This window comes from Ptychodera flava, chromosome 12 (assembly GCF_041260155.1).
Source record: "Ptychodera flava strain L36383 chromosome 12, AS_Pfla_20210202, whole genome shotgun sequence".
NCBI classification, from domain to species: Eukaryota; Metazoa; Hemichordata; class Enteropneusta; family Ptychoderidae; genus Ptychodera; species Ptychodera flava.
Window position 1 is genome coordinate 6,170,461 of NC_091939.1, and position 23,783 is coordinate 6,194,243.

At 37.1% G+C, this 23,783-nt stretch overlaps 2 protein-coding genes across 4 annotated transcripts; one reads left to right on the plus strand and one right to left on the minus strand.

Annotated features, from left to right (window-relative positions):
- Positions 1-1,223: 1,223 nt before the first annotated feature.
- LOC139144806 (glycolipid transfer protein-like) lies at positions 1,224-13,554 on the minus strand. Of its 2 annotated transcripts, none has more exons than XM_070715592.1 (5): positions 13,212-13,554; positions 12,436-12,494; positions 5,952-6,082; positions 3,405-3,546; positions 1,224-2,982 (listed from the first exon to the last, which is right to left on the minus strand). In XM_070715592.1, exons 1-5 carry the CDS (start codon positions 13,321-13,323, stop codon positions 2,806-2,808), a joined length of 621 nt encoding a protein of 206 aa, XP_070571693.1. In that variant the 5' UTR covers positions 13,324-13,554; the 3' UTR covers positions 1,224-2,805. The 2 variants fall into 2 exon arrangements, with proteins under 2 accessions (XP_070571693.1, XP_070571692.1); XM_070715591.1 differs by lacking the exon at positions 5,952-6,082 and adding an exon at positions 6,159-6,289.
- Positions 13,555-13,834: 280 nt separating this feature from the next.
- On the plus strand, positions 13,835-23,290 carry LOC139144805 (trichoplein keratin filament-binding protein-like). Of its 2 annotated transcripts, none has more exons than XM_070715589.1 (9): positions 13,835-14,602; positions 15,218-15,428; positions 16,662-16,718; positions 17,106-17,348; positions 18,198-18,377; positions 19,268-19,440; positions 20,567-20,648; positions 21,308-21,637; positions 21,923-23,290. In XM_070715589.1, exons 1-9 carry the CDS (start codon positions 14,409-14,411, stop codon positions 21,953-21,955), a joined length of 1,503 nt encoding a protein of 500 aa, XP_070571690.1. In that variant the 5' UTR covers positions 13,835-14,408; the 3' UTR covers positions 21,956-23,290. The 2 variants fall into 2 exon arrangements, with proteins under 2 accessions (XP_070571690.1, XP_070571691.1); XM_070715590.1 differs by having other exon boundaries at positions 13,957-14,094.
- The last annotated feature ends 493 nt before the right edge of the window (positions 23,291-23,783 follow it).

Here is a 23,783-nt window from a genome sequence, read left to right on the forward strand (position 1 = left end):
AGATCTGTCGCTTGAGTGCGCTCTCTACGCTCCCCCTAAAGAAAGGGGTGGGGGGGGGGGGGGCATAGAGAGCGCCATCAGGCAACAGCTCTTTCAGTCTGTGTCTATATGTGTCTTTATTACACCTCACTCATTCAGCGTGCACTGCCATTGGTTAAACACGACCTATGTGACATGTAAAAGAACGTGATGGTGCCCTCTGCGAATGTGATGATGCCCTCTGCGAACTTGATGATGCCCTCTGCATTTTATATTACATGGATGACGTCAATTTACTTACTGCACATCCTTTCTGCGCAAAACAAATTGTCGTTCGCTTGTTGTACTTTGCAGTTGGCAACTTGTGGCTGCAAAACGTCATGCAGAGCTGTACCGGCACAGTTAGACGATATTTTGATGCAAGTAAACAGCAAACGAACAAAAATGGCAACAAGGAATGCAATTTCTGTGTTCAGCGACTATGCAAGCAACAAATTTGGATACGCCACCGAGGAGTTCGGCAAACTTTAGCGGCAACCCTAGACTCGGCACTGACAACATTTTACGCTGAGGTCTGGACTCAGAAGGCGAACTGTACTCGAAGAAGTCTTTGTGTTTTTGTTTCTTTGCATGTTTACTTGTTCGGTGTAATAAAAATAATAACACATGAGAGCTTGGGCAATATCACGATTTTTTGCCTGCCCTCGGGCTGGTGGTCATGATCGAAATACTGATGATGCCCTCGCCTAGGCATCATCAGTATTTCGATCATGACCACCATCCCTTGGGCAGGCAATAAATCGTGATATTGCCCAAGCTCTCATGTGTTATTATTTAAATATAGGCCTTCAGATGACTTCATTCTGTGTGAGAATTTGCACAGGAGGTTAAAACACCTCTCTTAAAAATGGTGATGACATTCTGCCTTTTGCTGGAAACTACATGGAAACTGTTTTAAAAGTTCTCGTTATCACGATTTTTCTTGATCATTTCATGCATGTGAATGTCAGTGCTATTACTGTTACATAATATCACAATGCATACATGTTTCCTGTAAACAAAATAAGCAGAATGACAAGGATAATGTTGGAAGGGCACTCACTTGATAGGGGAAAGTCAAGACTTGGCATCTTCAAGGTTGATGTGAATTTTAATTGATCCAGCGTGATCATGCACTCGATTTTTTTTCCTGTGACTTGAATGTAAAAACTATAATAGACAAAGACTTTAGTCAAACACACAGAGAAACATAAGGACTAATTTTATTCCCAAAAGAAATAATTTAACATATGATTAAAACCAAGAATAAAATGTGAAATATCAGCTTTCCAAAATGTTCCATCCTATCAATGAAAGACATTTGTAAATTAATGATGGGCAAGCATTTTCACTAGATTGTTTTTCAGACTGACAGGATGTTGGTCAGCAATTTTCTCAACATTAATGTTTTTAAAAATGTTAAAGACATTCCTGAGGTAGGAATATGAACAAATAAATACAAGATGATCTTTGCTGAGAAGTATATTTTGCATTGCACAGGAAATTAAGGCTCAACTTGGTACAGCTGATTACCAAAGCTCTGAGTTGACTATACAAGATAAAACCTCAAAAGATGCAAGAAGTGGGAAATGTACCATCTTCCAAAACATCCGAAGTACAGAAAATATTTCAAGACACGAGGTTGAAATGTATATATTGTACTGACTTAAAATCAGCTCTATGTTGCTTATTGCATATTTGATTGCATTTGAGTTGCTGGGTAGCTTTTTTAACACTATTGAAGACGGAACTTTACAAAATAAAATCCTTCAAAAGTATTGAAATGAAAGCATTCAAGGGTAAACCTCTCATCATTTTCAACATTTCAATTATTTTTGTCTGATCATATCTCTACATTTTTAATTTGCTGAGCTAAATCTCTCAGAAATCTCTTCTGTTAGTGGATGGGAAAACCAGTTTGGCAACTATTATGTGAACATGGCCTTCATAGTAACATACATCATTGTAAAAGGGAGGGGAGCTCAGCCCTCTGTTGATCTAAAAGTCTTCCATGATTTGTCAACAAAACAACAAAGTACAGTAAAGCCAGTCTAAACCGTACACCAAAGGGACTGAGAAAACCAGTTTACAGAGGTGTTTGGTTTATAGAGGTTTCTTAAACATGGCATTCTATGTGGAAGGGACTAGAAAAGGTGTTCAGTATAGACAGGTTTCCAGTTTAGAAAGGATTCTGTTTAGACAGGTTTCACTGCACCGGTAGTATCCAAACAAAACAAAAACAATATAAATTCTGACAGTGGAGGAAATTTTTTACTTCTCCATTTATAAGTTCTGGACCAGAATAGCTTTGCCAAGCGAGAGGTCATTTTTTTCGCTGACACAAATACTACAGGGTAAAATGCTCTGTGGAGCATGGTCTTCTAACATTACATTTGATAAAGTTGAAATAATCACAAATGATTACTAACTTGACTGAAGAAATTTTCAATTACAGCTAACAACTTTTAAGCTGAAATCATCCTCATGTCTTATTATTCATTAAACCAACCAGTGAACAAAAGCAAGTCATTTTGAAAAAAAAACTATAGTTGATTTGGAGGTACAACTACAGTGCAGTATGTCCTTTGCAATTCAATATTTTCATCTCAAATGACCTATGACCCAAACTGTAACTGGATATAGAATAAATATGTTATTTCATGCCCATGAAACTCAGAAGTCATTCAGAGTGACAAAACAAGCACTATCTAGCAGAAGTGGATTTAACCTTAAATGAAAATCGTATGAAATTATTTTATTGAATGACCATCTTCTGACTTTTTCCCATTATACCTTAAATTCCTTATCTATGTTTTTACTCTGATACATTTCGACTACCGCATCCAGATTTTGTCCAAAAAGGACAAGAAATTCTTTCATATCATTGATGACTGTTTCTTCATCCTGTCCATTTCCCATGGCTTTGAGTAAGTCTCTCCTGTATGGCATGGCTTTGGTGACAAGCTGAAAGGCAATACAAGAAAACATTCATAATTTGTATTGGAGACTACGGAATAAAGTCTGAGGACACAGCCTAGAACTTCCAAAAATATTCATGAGACAGATGTCTTGAAGCAGAGAATGTAGCTGCTATATATCAGTATAAAGTAAAGATTAGATGCCTACCATTTCAGGCTAAAGTATAGGCCCCATCATTGTCACAACTGTGTATTTCTGGAAGCTTTCATTGGGCAAAATCTAAACGCTCTTTTTTGGATCAGATTGTGGCAAAAAGTTCCCAACACATTGTGTGGTGTAAAAGTGGCTGCTTTATTAGATGTATTTGACCAAATAATGATTATTGATAAATCTGTTTATTATTTCATAGTCATTTTGCAAAACTAAAACACACAAACAAACAAACAAACAAACAGAAATGTACTCACACCAAACACTTTTTGTACCATCCATCCATGATATGGCTTGAGGTATGACTCGTATGATTTAGCAGCACATGGTATTAAGTTTTCACCATCGTTTACACCATTGAGAAGATTCACAAACATCCCCCGGATAAATTGTAATGCACTGAGGATAAAACACAATGTATAGGATAAATAAGACATGGTCTTTAGAAATTGCAACTACTTCCTGACCTTTGTGATCACCTTACCATCAAACACAATTATTTCAAGATTTACAGGAAACTGAGATTAACCTGTTCACACCAGTGCCCAGTAGACAGGTCCACACTCACCATTGATAGCTATGGACTTAGCTCAGACCATGGTAGTGAAAGGGTTAAGGCAGTTTGTCCCTCAAAAGTGAAAGACTTAAATTTTTGCCCAAACTTTCCTCCATAAACTTTCAACCATTTTCTTACCAATTCAAGGGTAAAAATCAGTGGTCACTGTGCAAAGTTAACATTTACCTTTATTTGAAATTAAAATGGCCGCCATCCCTGTCTTAACTCTATGGGGAAAAATAAAATTTTCAATTTTCGAAAAACTAAGACAGTGAATTTCTTTCTTTTTTCCAAGAATTTTAATATGAGTCCCCACAACAGGTAGACCATAAAGATATTGAAAATATTTGAGCATCAAAATATCTGTTATCATGGCGGATTCTACATCAGGGTAGAACGCACCCTGGGACAGATAGTCAGATTCCCAAATTTCTACAATTCTTTTCTTATCTACCACTTGTAAGGGCTCGTTTTAAAGCTCTTGAAGAAAGAAAAAAATTCACCATCTTAGTTTTTCAAAATCCAAAATTAAATTTTCCGCCCATAAATCATAACACAGAAACGGCAGCCATTTTGAATTTCAAATATCACAAAATGTATGGTAATTTGTTTTGCTAGTTCCAAACTTTGTACGGTGACCCCCTGATTTTTATTGTTGATTTGGTATGAGATGGTTGAAGGTTTCATTCAGGAAAGTTTGAGCAAAGTTGAAGTCTTTCACTTTGCAGGCGCATTAACATGAGATTTCTTACTCATCCTGGACATTGGCAAAAGTGATGCCTTCATTATAGTTTACTGTGTTTTCCTTTCTTTCCTTATCCATGTTTGAATGAGATTACCACAGAGTTTCTCTACGACATCTAATTTTTCTTCTTTTACACCATTTTATTGGTATGAAGGAAAGGCAACTCAAGACACAGTGTCAATGTCTGTTACATGTAATGTTCCTGATTTGAGATTTTGTGTCTGCTGCTGTTTGTTTTCGCAACACTATGGTGAGAATTTTATTTTGACATCAAAGAACAAAAATTGAAACGACTCTCACATTTCAAAGTGATGCTAGCAATGACTAGATGGAAAGAAATTGACTTTTGGGGCCCAATTTAGACTTGGTTCAGGTCGGAAGATATTTTAAGAGTTCTATGCAAGAACTTCTCATGCATCTTTGCTTGTGGTAAACACTACTGTTGGAGAATTGTTAGACTTTTTTTAAGCCTTTCACCACCATGGTTTGTCCCAAATCCATTGTTTTCTATGGTAAAGTTGGAATGTATACAGGGAACTGGGGGTGAAAGGGCTAATTAAGGCAAACGAAACAAAATGGAGTCTGCAATGTGAGGGGAGCACAACCGAGTCATATTTTAATTTCATGGCTAACTCCATTACATTGCGAGGATCCTGTATTTTGGATTCAAGAAGATGACACATGCACTTCAGGCAATGAAGTTAGAGTTGCAAGGAAAATTTTTGTACTTCTTCATATCGATACAAAGACACACGCATTGATTCTCTTGTCCTAACACTCAGCGATCTAGACAGTTGCCCATTGTCTGTCTTTTTTGTATCTTACATCAGTGCACTGATGTAATCTTGCCAAAGAAACGGTAACGAAGTAGCACACACAGTAAGAACTCATGCAAACATTCCTTGCTTTGAAAATTGGTGAAATCTAATCAAAAGTAGACAATTATCCTAATTTTTTCAGACATCACTTGTTCATAGTAGTCTTATACTATCAAAAATTAACAAGTAATATGTAACTTTCTTGCTCAAGATGAAAAGAACCATATTAGTGAAAGTACAAGAATGCAACACAAGTAATGCATTCAAATTTTGGATTAACCTGTGATATCATGAAATCATTAGTTATGCAAATGGCAATAAAAATATGTTTAACACATGCTTAAGTGCATATATGATTGATTTTTATTTCACATTTAATTAAATCCAACCTTATCTTAAGAACTTGAATTAAGGGAAGACAACTGTATATTATAATATTGGTTACAAGAAAAACCAAATGATACTTTCCCAACAGTGTTTAGGTAGCCGATGAATTGATATTTCAACAGCATAAAATGAAGGCGTTGTTCTAGCTCAATCGTCTATGGTTGTATGGAATGAAAGGGAATTAGACACTGGGACTGGAAAAACTGACAGGGTGTAGACATGTACAGTACAAGAATGGAGAGACACCAGTGATTTAGTTGATATTTGTGTTTTGATTTCCTGTCAGTACATATCCTACCGTTTCAACCAAATTAGAGTTTCTGTTCCAGATCCACCTTTGAGGGCGCTATTGTTGGCAACTTCTCCTTCAACCAATCCTTGTAAGGTACTATTATTGACAGGATCCATTTCATATTTCTTTGTCAGCTTCTGCACCAATGGAATCAAAGAAATACAACTTAACAAAGTGACAACTTGGAAAAATTTGTTCCTATTCTGAACTTACCGTTTCAACCAGATCAGGGCATCTGTTGCTGACCCTTTATTTTGAGTTGTTTTTGTCTCTATTTCAGCATCAATCATATCTTGAAGAGTGCTGTACTTTTCTGGATCAAGTTCATACTTCTTCGTCAATTTCTACATTGCATAACAAAGAAACACAGATCATTATATGTCAAGCTGTATTTAAAAATAGTGACAATGTCACTGGTCGCTCCCATATAGTTATCAAAACAAGCTAAAATCAATCTAAAAGATTTTTTTATCACAAATAGAAACAATTCCCCCAATAAATAAAATTATACAAATTTCACCAGAATTTGATCAAATCTTACTGACGTCACCCGTAAAAACCTCTACACTAAATTTCAACTCAATCGGACGTGTGGTTTCAGAGTTAAAAAAAATTTTTGATCAAAAATGAAAAAAATAGCCAATAAATGCAAATATGCAAATTTCACCACGATTTGCCCAGATTTGAGAAAGGTCACTCCTATGCACTTCCATACCAAGTTTCAAATCAATCAGACTTGTGGTTTCAGAGAAGAAGATTTTTTTGACCAAAAATGGGAGAAAATTACAAAAAAATTCATGAAAAATAGCAAGTCCAAGATACTGACCCAAGATGTGCACAATCATTTCAGGTCAGCCCAAAGTACTTACATGCTAATTTTTCATCTAATCTGCTCAGTGGCTATTGAGATTTTCAATAAAATGTAAACTTGTAAACATATATACATATGGCTATGGGAGCTAACAAACGACACAATTGTCGACAGAGCTCTGCTGTGTTATGAAGAGAGCAACGTTTTGTGACATATGTATTGATGAAGAAGGTTGAGATCTTTGATAGCTCATTTCAGGATGGCCTGACCTAAAATGGCAAAATTAGCTGCAAAAATACAAAATTGATGATTTCATCATAATAATGTATAAAAATGTATACCAAATATCAAAGCTATCACATGAGTAACTTTTGAGAAACAAATATTTTGACCAAAAACGGCAAAAACTGACCCAAAAATACAACAAGCGACCTAGCGGCCGATATAGCTCCGCTGTGTTTATGTAGAGAATAACTATTTTTGACACATGTTGATGAAGAAGGTGGAAATCTTTGATAGCTCAATGCAGTGGCCAGAAAAAAGTGGCTAAAATAGCTGCAAAGATACACAATAGAAGATTTCATTGTACTTTGAATATATCACATTGGATCATCCCTAAGAATATGTCAACCAAAGCTATCTGATGAGTACTTTTTTGGAGAATAAAATTTTCTGACCAAAAATGGCAACAATTGCCCCAAAAAATAAAATTTGCAGATTTCATCATAATTTCAAAAGATCAAATTTAGTTCATCTATAGAAACCTGTATACCAAATTTCAAAGCTGTTGAAAAGTACTTTTTGAGAAACACATTTTTTAACCAAAAATGGAAAAAAATTAACCCAAAAATTCAAAATTGCAGATTTCATCATAATTTCAATAAATATTATTTAGTTCATCTATAGAAACCTCTATACCGAATTTCAAAGCTATCAGATGAGTAGTTTTGGAAATACACATTTTTTGACCAAAATTGGCAAAAATTGCCCCAAAAATACAAAATTACAGATTTAATCAGAAATTCAATATATATTACTTAGGTCATCTGTAGAAACCTGTATACCAAATTTCAAAGCTGTCAGACCAGTACTTTTTGAGAAACACATTTTTTCACCAAAAATGGCAAAAATTGCCCCAAAAATACAAAATTGCAGATTTCATCATAATTTCAATAAATATAATGTAGTTCATCTGTAGGAACCTGTATACTAAGTTTCAAAGCTATCAGATGAGTACTTTTGGAAATACACATTTTTTGACCAAAAATGGCAAAAATTGCCCCAAAAATACAAAATTATAGATTTCATGAGAAATTCAATATATATTACTTAGTTCATCTATAGAAACCTGTATGCCAAATTTCAAAACTATCAGACCAGTACTTTTTGAGAAATACATTTTTTGACCAAAAATCGCAAAAATTGCCTTAAAAATGCAAATTTGCATATTTCTGCACAATTTGAAAAAATCTGAAATAGATCATCCCTAGGGACATATGTTCCAAATATCAAAGCTATCTGACCGGTAGTTTTGAAGGATGAGATTTTCAAAGATTTTTTTACCAAAAATGACAAAAATTGCCTTAAAAATACAAATATGCAAATTTCACCACAATTTGAACATATCTGTCTGAAGTCACCCTAAATAAACTGCATATCAAATTTCAAGGCAATCAGACAAGCGGTTTCAGAGAAGAAGATTTTTTACCAAAAACACCAAAAAATGCCCCAAAAATACAAATATGCAAATTTCACCACGATTTGAACAAACTTAAGTGAGGTCACCCCAAGTGACTGCATATAAAATTTCAAAGCAATTGGACTTGCGGTTTCAGAGGAGAAGGCAATTGTTGACGGACGACGACGGACGACGACGGACGACGGACGATGACGGACGACGACGACGACGACGGAAAATCAACCTATTTGATAAGCTCCGCGTCGCTGACAGCGGAGCTAAAAATTGAAGATTTCATCAAATTTCACTATATCACACTAAGAGAACCCCCAGGAACCTGTATACCAAATATCAAAGGCATCAGACAAGTAGTTTTTGAGAAACACATTTTTTGACCAAAAATGGCAAAAATTGCATCAAAAATACAAAATTGCAGATTTCATCATATATTCTGTATATCATATTTAGTTTATCTGTAGGAACCTGTATACCAAATATCAAAGCTGTCAGACGAGCGGTTTTGATGAAATAAATTTTTGACCAAAAATGACAAAAAATTCCTTAAAAATACAGATTTGCTTATTTCATCACAATTTTCACAAATCCAAGTTGGGCTATCCCTAGGGACCTGTATACCAAATATCAAAGCTGTCAGACGAGCGGTTTTGATGAAATAAATTTTTGACCAAAAATGACAAAAAAATTCCTTAAAGGGACATTATTTGTATCTTTTGACCTCATATTGTTGCAAACAAGCAGTTGATAATGTTATTCGACTTACTGAAAGATGTCTAAAAACGGTCGACCATAGACAACTTCCATCCCGTTTGCGTACACCGTATAGAAAAACCTTGGGTCTGAGGTTAATGGAGGGTACTGTTAACCTCAGAGTTGGCAGGTTGACCTGCGATCAGACCACACTGCTAACTGCTATCTAGGCCGCTGTAAGCATCCGCGTGTAAAAAAATAAACCACACGAAGTGACAGTCGAAAGCGCAGTATCGCAGTTTCGGGATTCCCTATTACCGATACCCTCTGCTGGCACACAGTCCATGTAGCCGACAATGAGATGCAAATGTATGCGGTTAAGGTCTCCTCGACTAACTTTCAGCTGGTTGCTCACTTTCTACTATTTTTATAGTATTTTATACAAAGGCACAGACTTATTCTACCTGCAACTTAAAACTGATAGTGATTTTGTAGCTCATTCTTTACTATTTTTCATAGTTTTCGGTAGCCGGTATCAGACACTTCGTGTTCGTGTCGGCTACATGGACGATCTGCCCGTTTGCTCAGTTACATTTTGACGGTCAGTTTTTCATGGAGATCTTGACGGCCAATCCTGCTCTTAGATACACCATTCTTTGCTGCTACAGAGCACATTTTAGAATGGGCATTTCAAATGCCTACCAGTACCAGCTGACGACGACAAGGCCTATAATTGCGGATCTTTTTCATCTCGTTTGTTCCTCCATATGCATATGTAGTGAAAACAGAATAAAATGAAGGGATATTTAACTTCAGTAAACAGTCACGTTATTGTCGAGGTGATCGCGAAATTGAGCAATGTACTTTGGCGACTGACACGTACATTATGTACATTGTTAGGTGAAAGCTAACTCTGCGTGGCAGGGCTGTGCCAAATTGCTGGCAGCACCTCGGTGGCGGCGTGCAGTTTCTCCACCAAAAACAACCCATTTTTAATCCCAAACTTGCATTGAGTTTCGTTTTCAAGCACATCCACCTCGCCTGGGTACACGATTAGCCCTGCATACAGGTCTGTGTGTTCCCGGCGTTATCCGGCGTGGAGGCCGTACGCAGGGCTTTAGGTACACGATGTGCTCAGCTGCGCCACAGTCGCTCGAGAACTATTCAGCGCTGGGACTATTCGCCCCATAGACGGGTGTACAGAAGCGAGAAATACCCCAAGTTATTTCTCGCTTCTGTACACCCGTCTATGGGGCGAATAGTCCCAGCGCTGAATAGTTCTCGAGCGACTGTGGCTGCGCTTCCTACGTAAAGCCCACTTTTGGGAGTGGGTCGGAGGCACAGAGGCCGTAAGCGAACGGGTCTAGGCAACTGTCATTGCGATGTACTCACTTTTGGTTGAAAATGCGATTCAACTGATACAAATAATTACACGATGCACAGAGAATAACAACATTCAAACAGATCTTGTGTGTCGAGAGGTGACTCCAATCGCGAGCAGTATCAATGACATGACAGTACTCGCCCGGCGCGGTGTCACGATGTCACCGATGCTACACACCGTGCACCGTGCAGTGTTCAGTCCGAGTGCGATGTTTCCAGGTTCAACAAGTGATCATGTCGTGTTTGTAAAACGAACCAACGTAATGGCAAGAAAATGCCCTAAAAATCTTAAAAGTTGACGAAGATTTGCTAATGATCAAATGCACAGGAAATGCATTACTCTGTACCTGTTTCACTATCACCACGGCAATCTGACATCGTTTTAGTTTTACCATTGACCCAATTGCGTCTATGGTTTTATTTGTTTCACAGTCCGTGTCATCGATACTAAAATCAAACTTACAAGCAAATGCCCTGCTTAGTTTCACTATTTGACAGTAGTTTGCGATACGTGCATTTGTTTATGCGGCGTGTGCTCCTCGATATCCGTTGTGCTGAAGCATAGACCAGCTGTACTTTGATGTTTGACGTATGCGTAGTAATATTGATTGGTCATGTGCAGGGGTTCAATCATGGCGGTTGGTTCAAATCGCGCGGACGCCCTTACCAACATTGAACCTTGCCGTAAAGAGCAAGAAGGTGGTTTTACATATCCTTGAAGCCGTCCATAGTCACAATTTAGGTCTCCCATTGATTTGACCGGGGATTTCAGTCATCGAAAAAATGAAAAAAAAGTCAAAAGATACAAATAATGTCCCTTTAAAAATACAGATTTGCTTATTTCATCACAATTTGAACAAATCAAAGTTGGGCTATCCCTAGGGACCTGTATACCAAATATCAAAGCTGTCAGACAAGCGGTTTTGATGAAATAAATTTTTGACCAAAAATGACAAAAAATTCCTTAAAAATACAGATTTGCATATTTCATCAAAATTTGAACAAATCCAAGTTGGGTTATCCCTAGGGACCTGTATAGCAAATATCAAAGCTGTCTGACCAGCGGTTATGAAGAAGGAGATTTTTTACCAAAAACGCCTTTTTTGGCAGTTATTTGCATATTTTTGGCAATGACAACTTCATTTGAACAAAATCTCATCTACAGCCCATCATCCATGTACACACCAAATATCAAGATGAAATGGCAGCGGTTTTGGAGTTTTTGATGTTGACGGACAGACATACAGACATACAGACATACAGACATACAGACATTTCCTAGGCCTATAAGAATAGCTTCCATTGCATATATACATATGGCTATGGGAGCTAAAAACAGCTCCCTGAAACATGACCTGTATTGGACACAAACATTGTGAATCACACAGTCCTTCAGTCTACCCTATACCATAATTTTCCTCTCATTTCAGTAGTGTCCTTTAAAATATTAGAATGGACATTCTTACAACAAACAAACATAGACAGACCATTTGTAACCATGGAAATGAAATATTACACATATGCATTTTTCCTTATCATTGTAAATGATAGTTGTAGAAAATTATTATGGGACTGTTCAGTATGTTTTGATTTTACTTTTCAGATCCAGTACCTTACAGATGCTCTATGTTCTGCTCTTTGAAGGGCATAGTACATAAGCTGGTAGCTGGATTTTTAAAGTAATTTAAGTAAAGATTTTTAAAGTAAGGTAAAAATTTACATGTCTGATTCTCCCCACCATATGTTCTAGTATAAAATACTGTAGAGGAGACAACAGTACCAGGTTAAATTAGCAATAATAGTCAAGGAGCATAAGGAAACAAGCAATTTACACAGACTTTATATCTCATCTAAAAAAGTAAATGAAAAACTAATACAAAATATACGCCTTAAAAATGTCTTGAACTCACAGTAACATTGCCATTTATATCAGTCTTCACCACGTAGAATGCCTTGGGCCCCAGGATGTCTGTGAAAATTTGAAGTCATAACTAAATTTTACAATATATATATATATATAATATATATAATATATATATATATATATATATATATATATATATATATATATATATATATATATATATATATATATATATATATGGGGAGGGGTGAGCACGGGTTCAGATGAAAAGAGGTGAAGACAGTAAATAGAAAAGCCATATACACATTGTAAGATTGTAGACCCAGTACATCTGTACTGATCATTTGTGGATGGATATACAAAAGCCTTCTACACAAAAGACGACACTTCAAGGTAAAATAACTTCTGAAGTGATCAGAATGCAAAGCCACAAAAGCGACTGCGTACACATGAATCTCTTTATTTGGAGGGTTCAAATCAAATTTGGTGAATAAGCAAACACAGATAACAGTTCTTACAAAGAACTGTTTACATAACATCGGTGATTATCTTGTTCTTACACGTGAACTGGGCCATGGAAAGTCCCCATGATATACCAGGAATATTATATGTATACATTTCGAGATCAATATTTGAGAAAACAGAAAAAGAAGCAATTAAATACAGTGACACATTGATAAACGACAGAAAATATCTTCAGCATCGTGTTACAAGAGTATAAAAAACATCTACGACATTTAATTTGACACAACTTCACAAGTACGAATGAGCCGTCTACCTAGCCAGGGAAATCACCGGGAGACGTACAATCAGTTAACTCACCTAGGAACGGGATTGTGCAGTCTGCCGCAGCCTTTAGGAATGGTATTGTTTCAACTTTACCATCTTCCCGAACGGGCTGGAAGTAATGTTTTCGGGTTTTGAAAAATGACATTGGTTGAGAGGTTTTGATTAAAACTCGGGAGGATGAGGACTGTGATAAAAAACAATCGGTGTAAATAAAATTAGAAGTTTATGGGGAGTTGCGCCCTACTGGTCATAACGTGCACGGATGCAAACACGTTCGTCTAATCTCTAAACGGCTGCGGAGACACGGATGTACCCCGTACTCGTCAGGACATCTGTGTAAACAGAAACTAACAAATGTAAATCATGTGAGCCGCCGGCGCCGTATGTGAAACCCTGCGTATGAATGAGATACCGGAAGTACAGCATGTCTGTAAACCAAAACGCATGCGCATCTCTTTCTACCCGGTGGACTGTCGAATTTCGACTTTAGAGTTTGAAGTACGTGTATATTTATGCATTTTAAATATCTTTAAACAACACAACTTCATTATTAAAGGATTATTTTAGAAGCAGGTATCAAATTAGTCGAAATAAAAATCCTTATGAAGATCTTATCTTTTTTTGTCTTTGATCGAGACGTTTTTCTGAGTCTGCGCAAATTGAACCAACGACTTCATATTTTGATTCAGGTGTCAAGGTACTTCGGTCCTGTCAAGACCGAACAGGTTCAACCAGCTCCAAGGCAAGTCGTGTCCCCCGTACGGCCGACACGATTTAGATTTCGATGAGCGTTTAATTTCTTTGTCTTTCGTGGTACTCATCCGTTTGGTGTGAGGAAGAAGAGACGAAAGAGACTGTGTGCAACTACTACAATATCAGCTGCTGTCTGTTGTTGATGTTTTTGTCTTCAACCAGGGTGCGAAAGCAACTTTGCCAGAACTTCGAGTTGTGGGGAAATTGCAATTTCTGTCTACACGTATCGTCTCATTGAACATCTGAGTTAGTGTGTAGAAAGTTTATTTGTGCATGGATTTTTTTCACCGCGGTCAGAATAACTTGCAGTTTACGAAACACCTCACCTTCGGTGGCAGGATCAGGAGCCGTCGAGTTCGACTTTGGCCTGCAGACCTCGTACTCTTAGTTTGAGGGTTTTTTTGCACCTGTATTTTCAAAATAATTTTGTTATCCTATTATTTATCGAAAAGTCATTGAACAGTATCCAATTTAAAGATGGCACTTCCAACCCTACCATCCTACTGGCAAACCCGTTACAAGAACATTCAGGAAAGAAACATCGTTACACGAAGAAATCAGGACCACGATTTCCGTGAGAAATGGTCAAACAATGCAAGATACTTTCAGCAATCCAACATTCATACGACAAAACAGCGTGATTGGACATCAGATGGATCATTCCAGGACAGGTTTGTGCAAAAAGAACAATCTTTGGTACAAATAAGCGCATTTTGTTCATGTGTACGCCATGCAGTAGCTTATTTGATTCAAACATCACCTGAAAAAGCAATGTGACAAGTGACAAGTTTCGACATGTATTCCCGAAACACGATGCACCGCACATAACATTTTCAAATGTTGACTTGTAGGCAAAGTTCTAAACGCAGAAACGTGTACAGCCAATTTAATCCTTATCCTGCCAAGGTCATTATGTCAAGTTCATAGGTCACCATCATATGTAACCATCATGTCAAGTTTGATGGACCAGTGATGCATAGCGTCCTATATGTTGCAATTTAACAGTAACTTGAATATTTGAAAGCCCCTGAATACCTAGATACTATAAATATGATTTTGATGACCCAAACCTTCTACAGCACACCATGCCGAGTAGGTGAGGATATGGTATAGTTTTGGCTAAATACCTCTTTTCACTGATTTTGGAGATTGGAAGCGATATTGACTGGCAGTATTAGGGTTAGAAGTCCAATTTTGCAGAAAAGATTTGTGTATCAAGCAACTTAGCTCTATTGATTGGGAAAAGGTGGATTTTGCTCAATACACTCTCTTCTTCTTATTGATAGCATGGATGCATTCAAGAAACAAACTGAGAGGGAAACCAGACAAGGAGAACTGACAAAGAGAAGATTAAAGTTGCAAGAACTTTTGCGGAAAGAAAAAAGTCAGTATGAGGCAGAGCTAAGGGGACTGTCCGTGGATAACTATGAGAGATTAGATTCCATGAGGGAGAAGAGTGAAGAGTTAAAAGCCAGGAAAGAAACTGCAAGGAAGCAGGTGTGATACATACTGTTTTTATGGCTTGCTATACAAACATCATTCTTATATACAACATGGGTCAAATATTCTATCTCTGCTGTGTTTATTCTGAAAGTGTGAGATTACAAATCCTGTGTCACATTTAGCTGGATCAGATTTTGTCATTTCGCATCCACTTGTTCAAATCCTGTGACATTCTTCCTCATCCAGGGCTCGAAAATAGCGGTAGTCCCGCGTCCACAGACTACCAACTTTTCCCTGGGGCTACCAAAACCCAGGAAATGGTAGCCCACATGGATTACAAAGCCTGGGACATGAAATTACTTAGTGAGCGACATGATGTTGGTCGCTGTGAGATGACTGACGCTCATACAGTCAACCCAGTAATGAAAATTAAAAGGCGACATGCAGTCGAATTTGTTAAGACAAACTTTCAATAAAATGTCATTGTGTTAACTGATGTACTTTGATGACAGGCTCAAGAAATGATGGCCAAAGAAAATTTATTTTCATAGTTATTTAATCACAATGTATAAATCACAATTAAACACAAAATTATTCAAACTGCAAAGAAAAAGCTGTCAGGCCATCCACAAATTACGCTTTCCGAAGTGTAAGAGATCATCCCATGATAGTGTACTATGGTGGAGAAATATAGCCAAAATTGCCACGAAAGTATTAGGAACATGACTCTACCAAGTTGTCATCCTGAAATTCATAGCCAATCTATTTTAGCCATGTTATGTTTACATGTGTTGAGTGAAAGTAGTTGTCATGGCGAACATCAAAATTTGCATATAAGCTCTGCGTATGAGTGAATAGGTCGTCTAACTATGAGGCGTCACCGTTGTCCACTACACAAGCTATACCGTTCTCCTAAAGCTATGATCTGCGGGTATTGATGTCAAATGACTAGAAAATTCACTTCCTGGATAGAATCATGAAAAATAAATCTTTCATTGTCTAGATATCCTTTACCAAAAAAAATTCTTCATTCATGCATGGGCTACCAGACATTGTCACTGGGCTACCAACTTCAGAAAATGGTAGCCCAATGGGACTACCAGGGAAAAAAGTTAATTTCGAGCCCTGTCATCCAACAATGTAACGTGCAAGCTATAATGTAAATTTCACAGAAAACATTAACTGAACATGCCAAACATAACCAAGTTGAGTTTAAATGATCTGTACCATTTAAAAGAGAGATAATATCACATGAAGTAGTACAGTAGCTGACTTTTTCCTTTGCAGATAGCTGATCAAAGGCTGTATGATCACTGGAAAAGAAACAATCCTGATTTGAGAAAGGTATGTTTGATTAAGACTCAAGGCTACTTTGTCGTTATCGTCATTTGACCCACCTCTTACAAAAAAGAAAAGAAGTACATGTAGATAGAGAGTTACTTCTTACATGATTTTCCATTTTGCAGACAAAACAGATTGTAATTGTGTAATTCGTATTCTAGAAAACAGACCCCCGTAAATAACACGTATTAGGCAAAAACGTTCAGTGGCCTGTACATAATGATGTGGCATATTTTTTGCCCGCTGATATGTGTTCATATGCAATCCTTGACTTGCAAAACAGTCAAATGACTAGCTTTTATTGTACAGACCTTTAATTTTAAAGCACATTTTTAGCAGTGTACTGGCATTAAAAATTACTCCTTAACTTGATAATGTCTTTATCACCAGCTTGAATCAGAGCAACATGAGAAGTTTGTGATTAACAAGTGGGGAGAACAGGTGGAGGAGATGGAAGAAAGACTGGCAACTGCCAGGGAAGAGAAGAGGAAATTTGACGAGGAGTTGGAGAGGGAGAGACTTGCGGCTTTGGCCAGGGATAGACAAGTCCAAGAGGCAAAACTTGACGAAGAGAAAGAGTTAGCCAGGATGCTGAAAGATCAAATGATGGAATTAAAAGAAAGAGAAGCTGAGGTAAATATAAAACATTTTCATAATTTCAAGTTCTCTGTAAAACAAAGGTCCTCAGTCACCATTGATAACAGTGGGTTTTGGCCAAACCATGGTGGTCAAAGGGTTTAATGGTATTCACTTCCCAGTTATGGAGACTGTATTTTTGAAATTCTGTGTGTGTGATGAAGTTTTCAAAAGTCTTAACCTAATTCAAAAATCATTGGGTTAATGTACTTGTTACGTACCGGTAATATGTTTCCATCCCAGATAGTGAAAATTGTATGGTAACAGTGATGTAGTGTGATGTCATGTAATGCATAAATCTTGGTATGTTGCAACAAGAGAAAAGCATGTTTACTGATATAAACATGGGACTCACGGCTTGTTAAACAGAAACTTTTTACCTAAAACTTTCAACCTAAGGAACTTATAACTAAGAGTGACAATGCCTATTACCTTTTCCGTTAATGTTACTGAGCAATAAACCTCCTTTTCACACTCAAAAGCTTGAAACTGTGATAGCTGTCTGTAAAAACATTTGTAGCCGATTACAGTTCAATTGCTAGGAAAACTTTTACATAGGACTAAAAGCCTGTGTAGTGTTTCTGCTGACATGAAAAACAATTTGGACATTTTTCAAAAAATAACCTAAAAAGTGTATGGACATTTTAATTTCTTCTATTGGGCCATAAGATGAGTGGTCTCTGTGATTTAAATTTTGTTCGTTTGTCCGAAATGAAGAGGAAGTTTTAAGACAGTTTATAAAAACTTTTGCAACTTGCCAAAATCTGAGAACAATCAAATTCACTGCCAATGTGCCTCTCCTATGTGTAATTTAGTGATTTTACTGTGTATTTTTCAACTTGACAGGCAGAGCAGCTGAAAGCAAAGGAAGCTGACCTGCTGAAAGAGCAATGGGAGTTAGAGGAACTTGAATCACAGAGGAAAGAGTTGGAAGAGAGAAGAAAGAGGAGTGAGTTAGGCAGATTACTGACCAGGCAGTACAAAGCCCAACTCAGACGAAAGTCACAACAAGTACAGGAAGCTCTGGTAAGAAGCAGAGCTTTTGGCTCAGCTATTGTGCTGTTATACAATTATTAGATAGTTTGAATTTCTAGCCTCCAGCATAGCCACTTCTTCCATTCCTATGGAGTGTGGTCTAGCCTCTTCATCAAAACTGATGAAATGAAATCCTGAATGCAAAAAGATTCAGCGAAACTTTCCGTAATTGTGGTTTCGTTCTTGCACATATTGACAAGTTTCCCAACTACCAATTTTATAGTGCACAAATATGCAGTGCATATTTTCAGTCTGATACTTGTTAAAGTTTCTTAATTTATTTCGGGTTACATATTCAATGTTTCATATTATTCATTATTGCTGGTTGTTGGCTCTATTCATGAGTTTGTTCTGATTAGTAAACTTACCTTGAAAAGTATCTCGGCGTGATTTTTAGGCCAGTATGTACCTCAAATTGAAACAAACTTTTGCTGAAACTTTTCATGACGAGCCTGTTTGCCATTCCTTTCCAAGATTAAGATTCATCGTGCAAGATTTGGTTATAGTTTCTCTATCATTACCCATTATTGCAGATTACCCAACTTTTCCCAACTCTTGAAATTTGAAATGGCCACCATCACTGTGTTAACTTGATGGGGAAAAATAAAACGTTTGATTTTGACACAAACAAGCCAGTGAAAACTTTGTTGACTGCTTGAGCTTCGAAATGAGCCCTCACTTCTTGTAGTCCACAAGAGTACTATGAAAGTTTAAGAGTCTGAATATCTGTCCCTGAGGTGCATTCTACCTTAAGACCATAAATACAGTAATTGCTGCATGATATGTTAATCATACATGGTAGTGAAGGGAACTGTTGCAAGTATTTAACATCTGAAATCAAAATTTTCCTCGAAATTGCAAATTTTAACTTTCCATCGCAGGAACTTGACAGAAAGATCCTCGCTGCACTGGCAGAGAAAGAAGCAGAGGACATTGAAATCCAGACAGCAAGGAGAGAGAAAGCCAAGGCAGATGCTGCATGGATGAAGCAAGTTATTGAAGAGCAACTGAAACTAGAAAAAGCCAGAGAGGCAGAGCTAGATATGTTATACAGGTATGTAGATGCTCTCTTTATTTTGAAATACTGGAAAAGTGTGTGTGATACACTTACTGTAAAGAAAAAAATGAATTGAAAGTTGCTGGTGATGTTATGTCTATGATGAATAGTTATACTTTGTGGATTTTGGTTAGGAGGCCCAGTCCAAAATAAACATTGTACTCTGATATGTGCAGTGTTTTATTGAAAACGGATACAGAAGCCATAATGTTATAGTGGTACAGGCAAAATATTTGTATAAACTCTTGAACAGGAATACACCTAATTTTATATACGTTTATTCATATGACTGGTTCGTACAATGGTCCATTTAAATTAGAGATTTCACCTGTTTTTGTTTGAGTTGTAAACTCTATAGTGGGCAAAATTTTCCTGGTTCTTGCAGTACAGCATACCCTTAAGGTACCGTAGTATGCGCTTTGAAAGTGAAAGACTTAAACATTTGCTGAAACTTTCCTCAATGAAACTTTCAACCACTCCCTTACCAAATCAACAATAAAATCAGGGGTCATCGTGCAAAGTTTGGAACTAGCGAAACAAATCACCCGACATTTTGCGATATTGAAATTCAAAATGGCTGCCATTCCTGTGTTAAACTCTATGGGGAAAAAATTAAATATAAGATTTTCAAAAAACTAAGATGATGCAAGTTCATTTTCTCCAAGAGTTTTAAAATGAGCCCCCAAAAGTGGTAGATCAGCAAAAAATTGTGAGAATTTGAGAGTCAGAAAATCTGTCCCCGAGGCATGTTGTACCTAAAGTGAAATTGATGCACACACTGACACAGGAAAGTTCTCAGTGACTCAAGGAGATTTTATATGTTGCATGCACTGGTATAAAGCTAATTAAGATTTTCCAGATATTTCTGAATCAACTCAAAGAGTTCAGAAATGTCCTGTGATGGTGGGTACACTGTGCCAATCTCAGGTACATTGCTGCAGTCTCACATATGAGGATTATGTAAATACAGTTGCTAATCAACGACACGCAAATCATTTGTTCTTGAATAAAAACGCTGAAAGCACCAAAAAAATGTTTTTGAATGAGTCTGAAGAGATGAGTGAGATGAGTGAGTCTGACGAGATCGCTCTGAGCTTAGATTATTTTCCATTTTTGTTGACAGAGATGAGGCAGCCAGGGAATGGCAGAAGAGGGAAGCAGATTGGCAGAGAGAGAAAACTGCCAGAGAGAGACTGATGGCAGAGGTCAGTGACACTTCATCATTGTTTACAGTCATGGAATTACAGAAACTGAGAGATGTACACAATGCTAATATTCCATGGGTTACCTTAAATAAAGCTTTATCTTAATTTATGAATGAAAAATCAGGCTAACATAGTTGTAAATAAACAAAAAAAAAATACAAGAAAGCCAAACTAGATAATGTAACAAAAATGTTATACCACTACTAGCATTCAAAATCTGTTATGAGAACGACAATTGAGCCAAAATTAAAGTGTACTGTGATTTAACCATGGAGCTGATGTTGTTGTTTCAGTTCCACGGCGTTCAGACTGCAGGAGAGTGCCCTCTTGTGATGAGTTTCCAAGCCAAGTTGTGGAAATTCTCACTGATAGATCTTACTCATGGTGTACAAATAATTTTTCACTTGATACCAGACTTAAGAAATGTTTACTACATACAGTGAGTTATACTCTGTTCACACAAACAATGCAGATGTGCTGGTGTGAATGTGAAATTGTTGCAGGAGTTTTACTTTGGGTAGCACATTGTTCAGACAGCCAAAGAATCGATATGCTATCAGATTTTAGTAAAGCAATAACAAATGCATACATATATGCAGAAGCTTTTGAATGATCTGTATTTTATAAAGTGAGATGCCTTTAATTTTATATGATTACAGGTATTACAAGGCAGACAGCAGCAGATACAAGACAAAATGGAAGACGTCCGCAAACAGCAGGAGGAGTCCCTGGAGAGACGCGAGGAACTCCTGCGAGAGTTGGAAATCGGCCAGCAACTTACGAGGCGAGAACAGGAAGAGGAAGAGAAGAGGAAGCAGCAGTTCCGGGAAGAGATTAGCGGTCAGGTCACGGAACGCAGGGAGAGGGAAATGGATGCAAGGAGAAGGCTGGAAGAGGAATTAGAAGCTGAAAGGATGGCTGAGAGACAGTATGAAGAAATGCTCAGAGAGGAAGCATCAAGAATGTCCATCAGAGATTATGAACCCAAGGTTAATATATGTCATTACCTTTGACCCCATTTAATAGTTGACCAACGTTTCAGTATAACCAAAGACACAGTTTGTGCTAATGACTAATAAGCATAGACTGTTGTCATGAATTGATCCTCGATGTTATTGCTGTTGTACCTGAGGTTTAGAATATTTATAATTTTCAGTGAATGATCAAGGTCACTCATGTTCTGACATAATGCTTACTCCCCATGTAGCACTCAGATTCTTCTAGGAACAGCAGTTCCATTGAATGCGTTTCATTATTCATGTTTCCATAAACAGGCTCATCCTAGACCGAGATCTGCGTGGGACTAAGACAACAGACGAGAACGTTTAACTCAAAGAATCTGGTTGACAGTCCATTAACAACTGATGTTCAGTCTTCATGGATGGCAATGCACAGCCAGCACTTCCAAGGGACAAAGTGCACAACCAGCTCATCAGAGGATGGTATTGCTGCAAAGCAATTCTTTTCTATGATTTCAAAATGTTTATATAAGTGTCAATACTTTGCCTGTTTCTAGATTTATGAGCCTCCAAAAGTGGTTCCTAGTATATTATGAACAGCAATAATGAGGGGCCACTCAGCTCAAGCTCAAAAGCAACACTATTGAGATCTTTTGTTAACCAGCAACCATTGTTTTCTTTTAAGCAAGAATAGAAACATACAAATCTTTCTGTAGACTTCTTTCACCACCTTAGTTTTTTTCTGACGTTGGCAAAGTAGGATTTGTCTGCAGAGAGGGAAGTGAACAAAAAGATCGGAAAGTGTTGTTCATGTGTTCCATCAGCCATTCCTTTGAAGTGTCCACAAGTACATATTTGACAGTATTTAGAGTTGCTTCCATATGTTAGAAAGGATAATCGTTTATCATGCAAGCCTGTCAGAAATCCATCAGTCTCACACAAGGAATAAGTATGTTAGAAAATAGTCCCTCTTCATTGCTGACTTTTGTATCTCATTGGAAAATACTTCTAGAATATGAAAGAGCGCCACCAGAGATCAAAATTAGAAGTTTTTTTGTTTTGCATTATGATTTAATATGACAAGACATGAATGCAGACATGCATCCGTATATAAGGACCTCACATTATTTTTCCCAGAAATATAGTCAAATTTTTTATGCAGTCTCTGATATCTTAACATTTAAATGTTGTGTTTATTCACTGATGTCCACATTTTTTTCACAGTTTCAGAGAATAGAGAATAACAAGAGCTTTTCTTTGTGTTTTCTCTTTAACCAACATTCCATCCATTGTATGAAGTGGTGCCTTATCCCCTATATTCAAATAGAATAATCCTCTTACCTTTTCAAACTTGATCACAACACTTTACATAGAGGGTTGGAAGGTAAATCCATATTGCTGTAGCTACTTAAACATTTATGAACTGCCTTAATGTTTTGTTTTTTATCTTATATATTTACATGTGATTGTGAATATGCACAGAGATGTATATATTTCTATTACTATTGTAAAATGTCACCATGTCGTGTTGCGTAATGTACGCTGTGATCAGTCGTGTAATCTGCTTTTGATCTGTTTGATAATCCAGTATCAATGGTGATTTCATGTTCTTCATTGTCAATCAAAATCTATGTTTTCAATGTAAAATAGAATGAACAAAGTAAATTTAAGTAATGAAATAAACAATTATCAAGTGTCTTTTGTTATGGTGTTTATAAAGCTGACATCCCCCTGGACCCATTTCTCCAATCTTCAAACACTTTCATCATCATAGAGATGTAAGATATTTTACATTTAGGTGGCACTTCATAGAAAATATAAATACGCACATGATTAATGAGGGTACTTACCTCTTAGTTAATGATATATGCCATCGTTCTCAGACTGATAGCTTGGCCATGGAAACCATGTATATGCATGATACTCGATACAGTTCAGATGTTATTTAAAGGGAAAACGTCGTCGGAACTGCGCCTGTGCGAGTTTCTTGTTTACAAACAATGTATTTCGTGCACGATATCTAGATGCACCCACTTCATCATCCTAGCTGCAACATTTAAATTATATGATGTAGATTATGACAGACATGTTTTAACTTTCATCAATCACCATCGTACCTTGGATACAGTGTTTACATTGGGTGTATGGGTCCCATATGACCTTTGAGTGCAGTTCC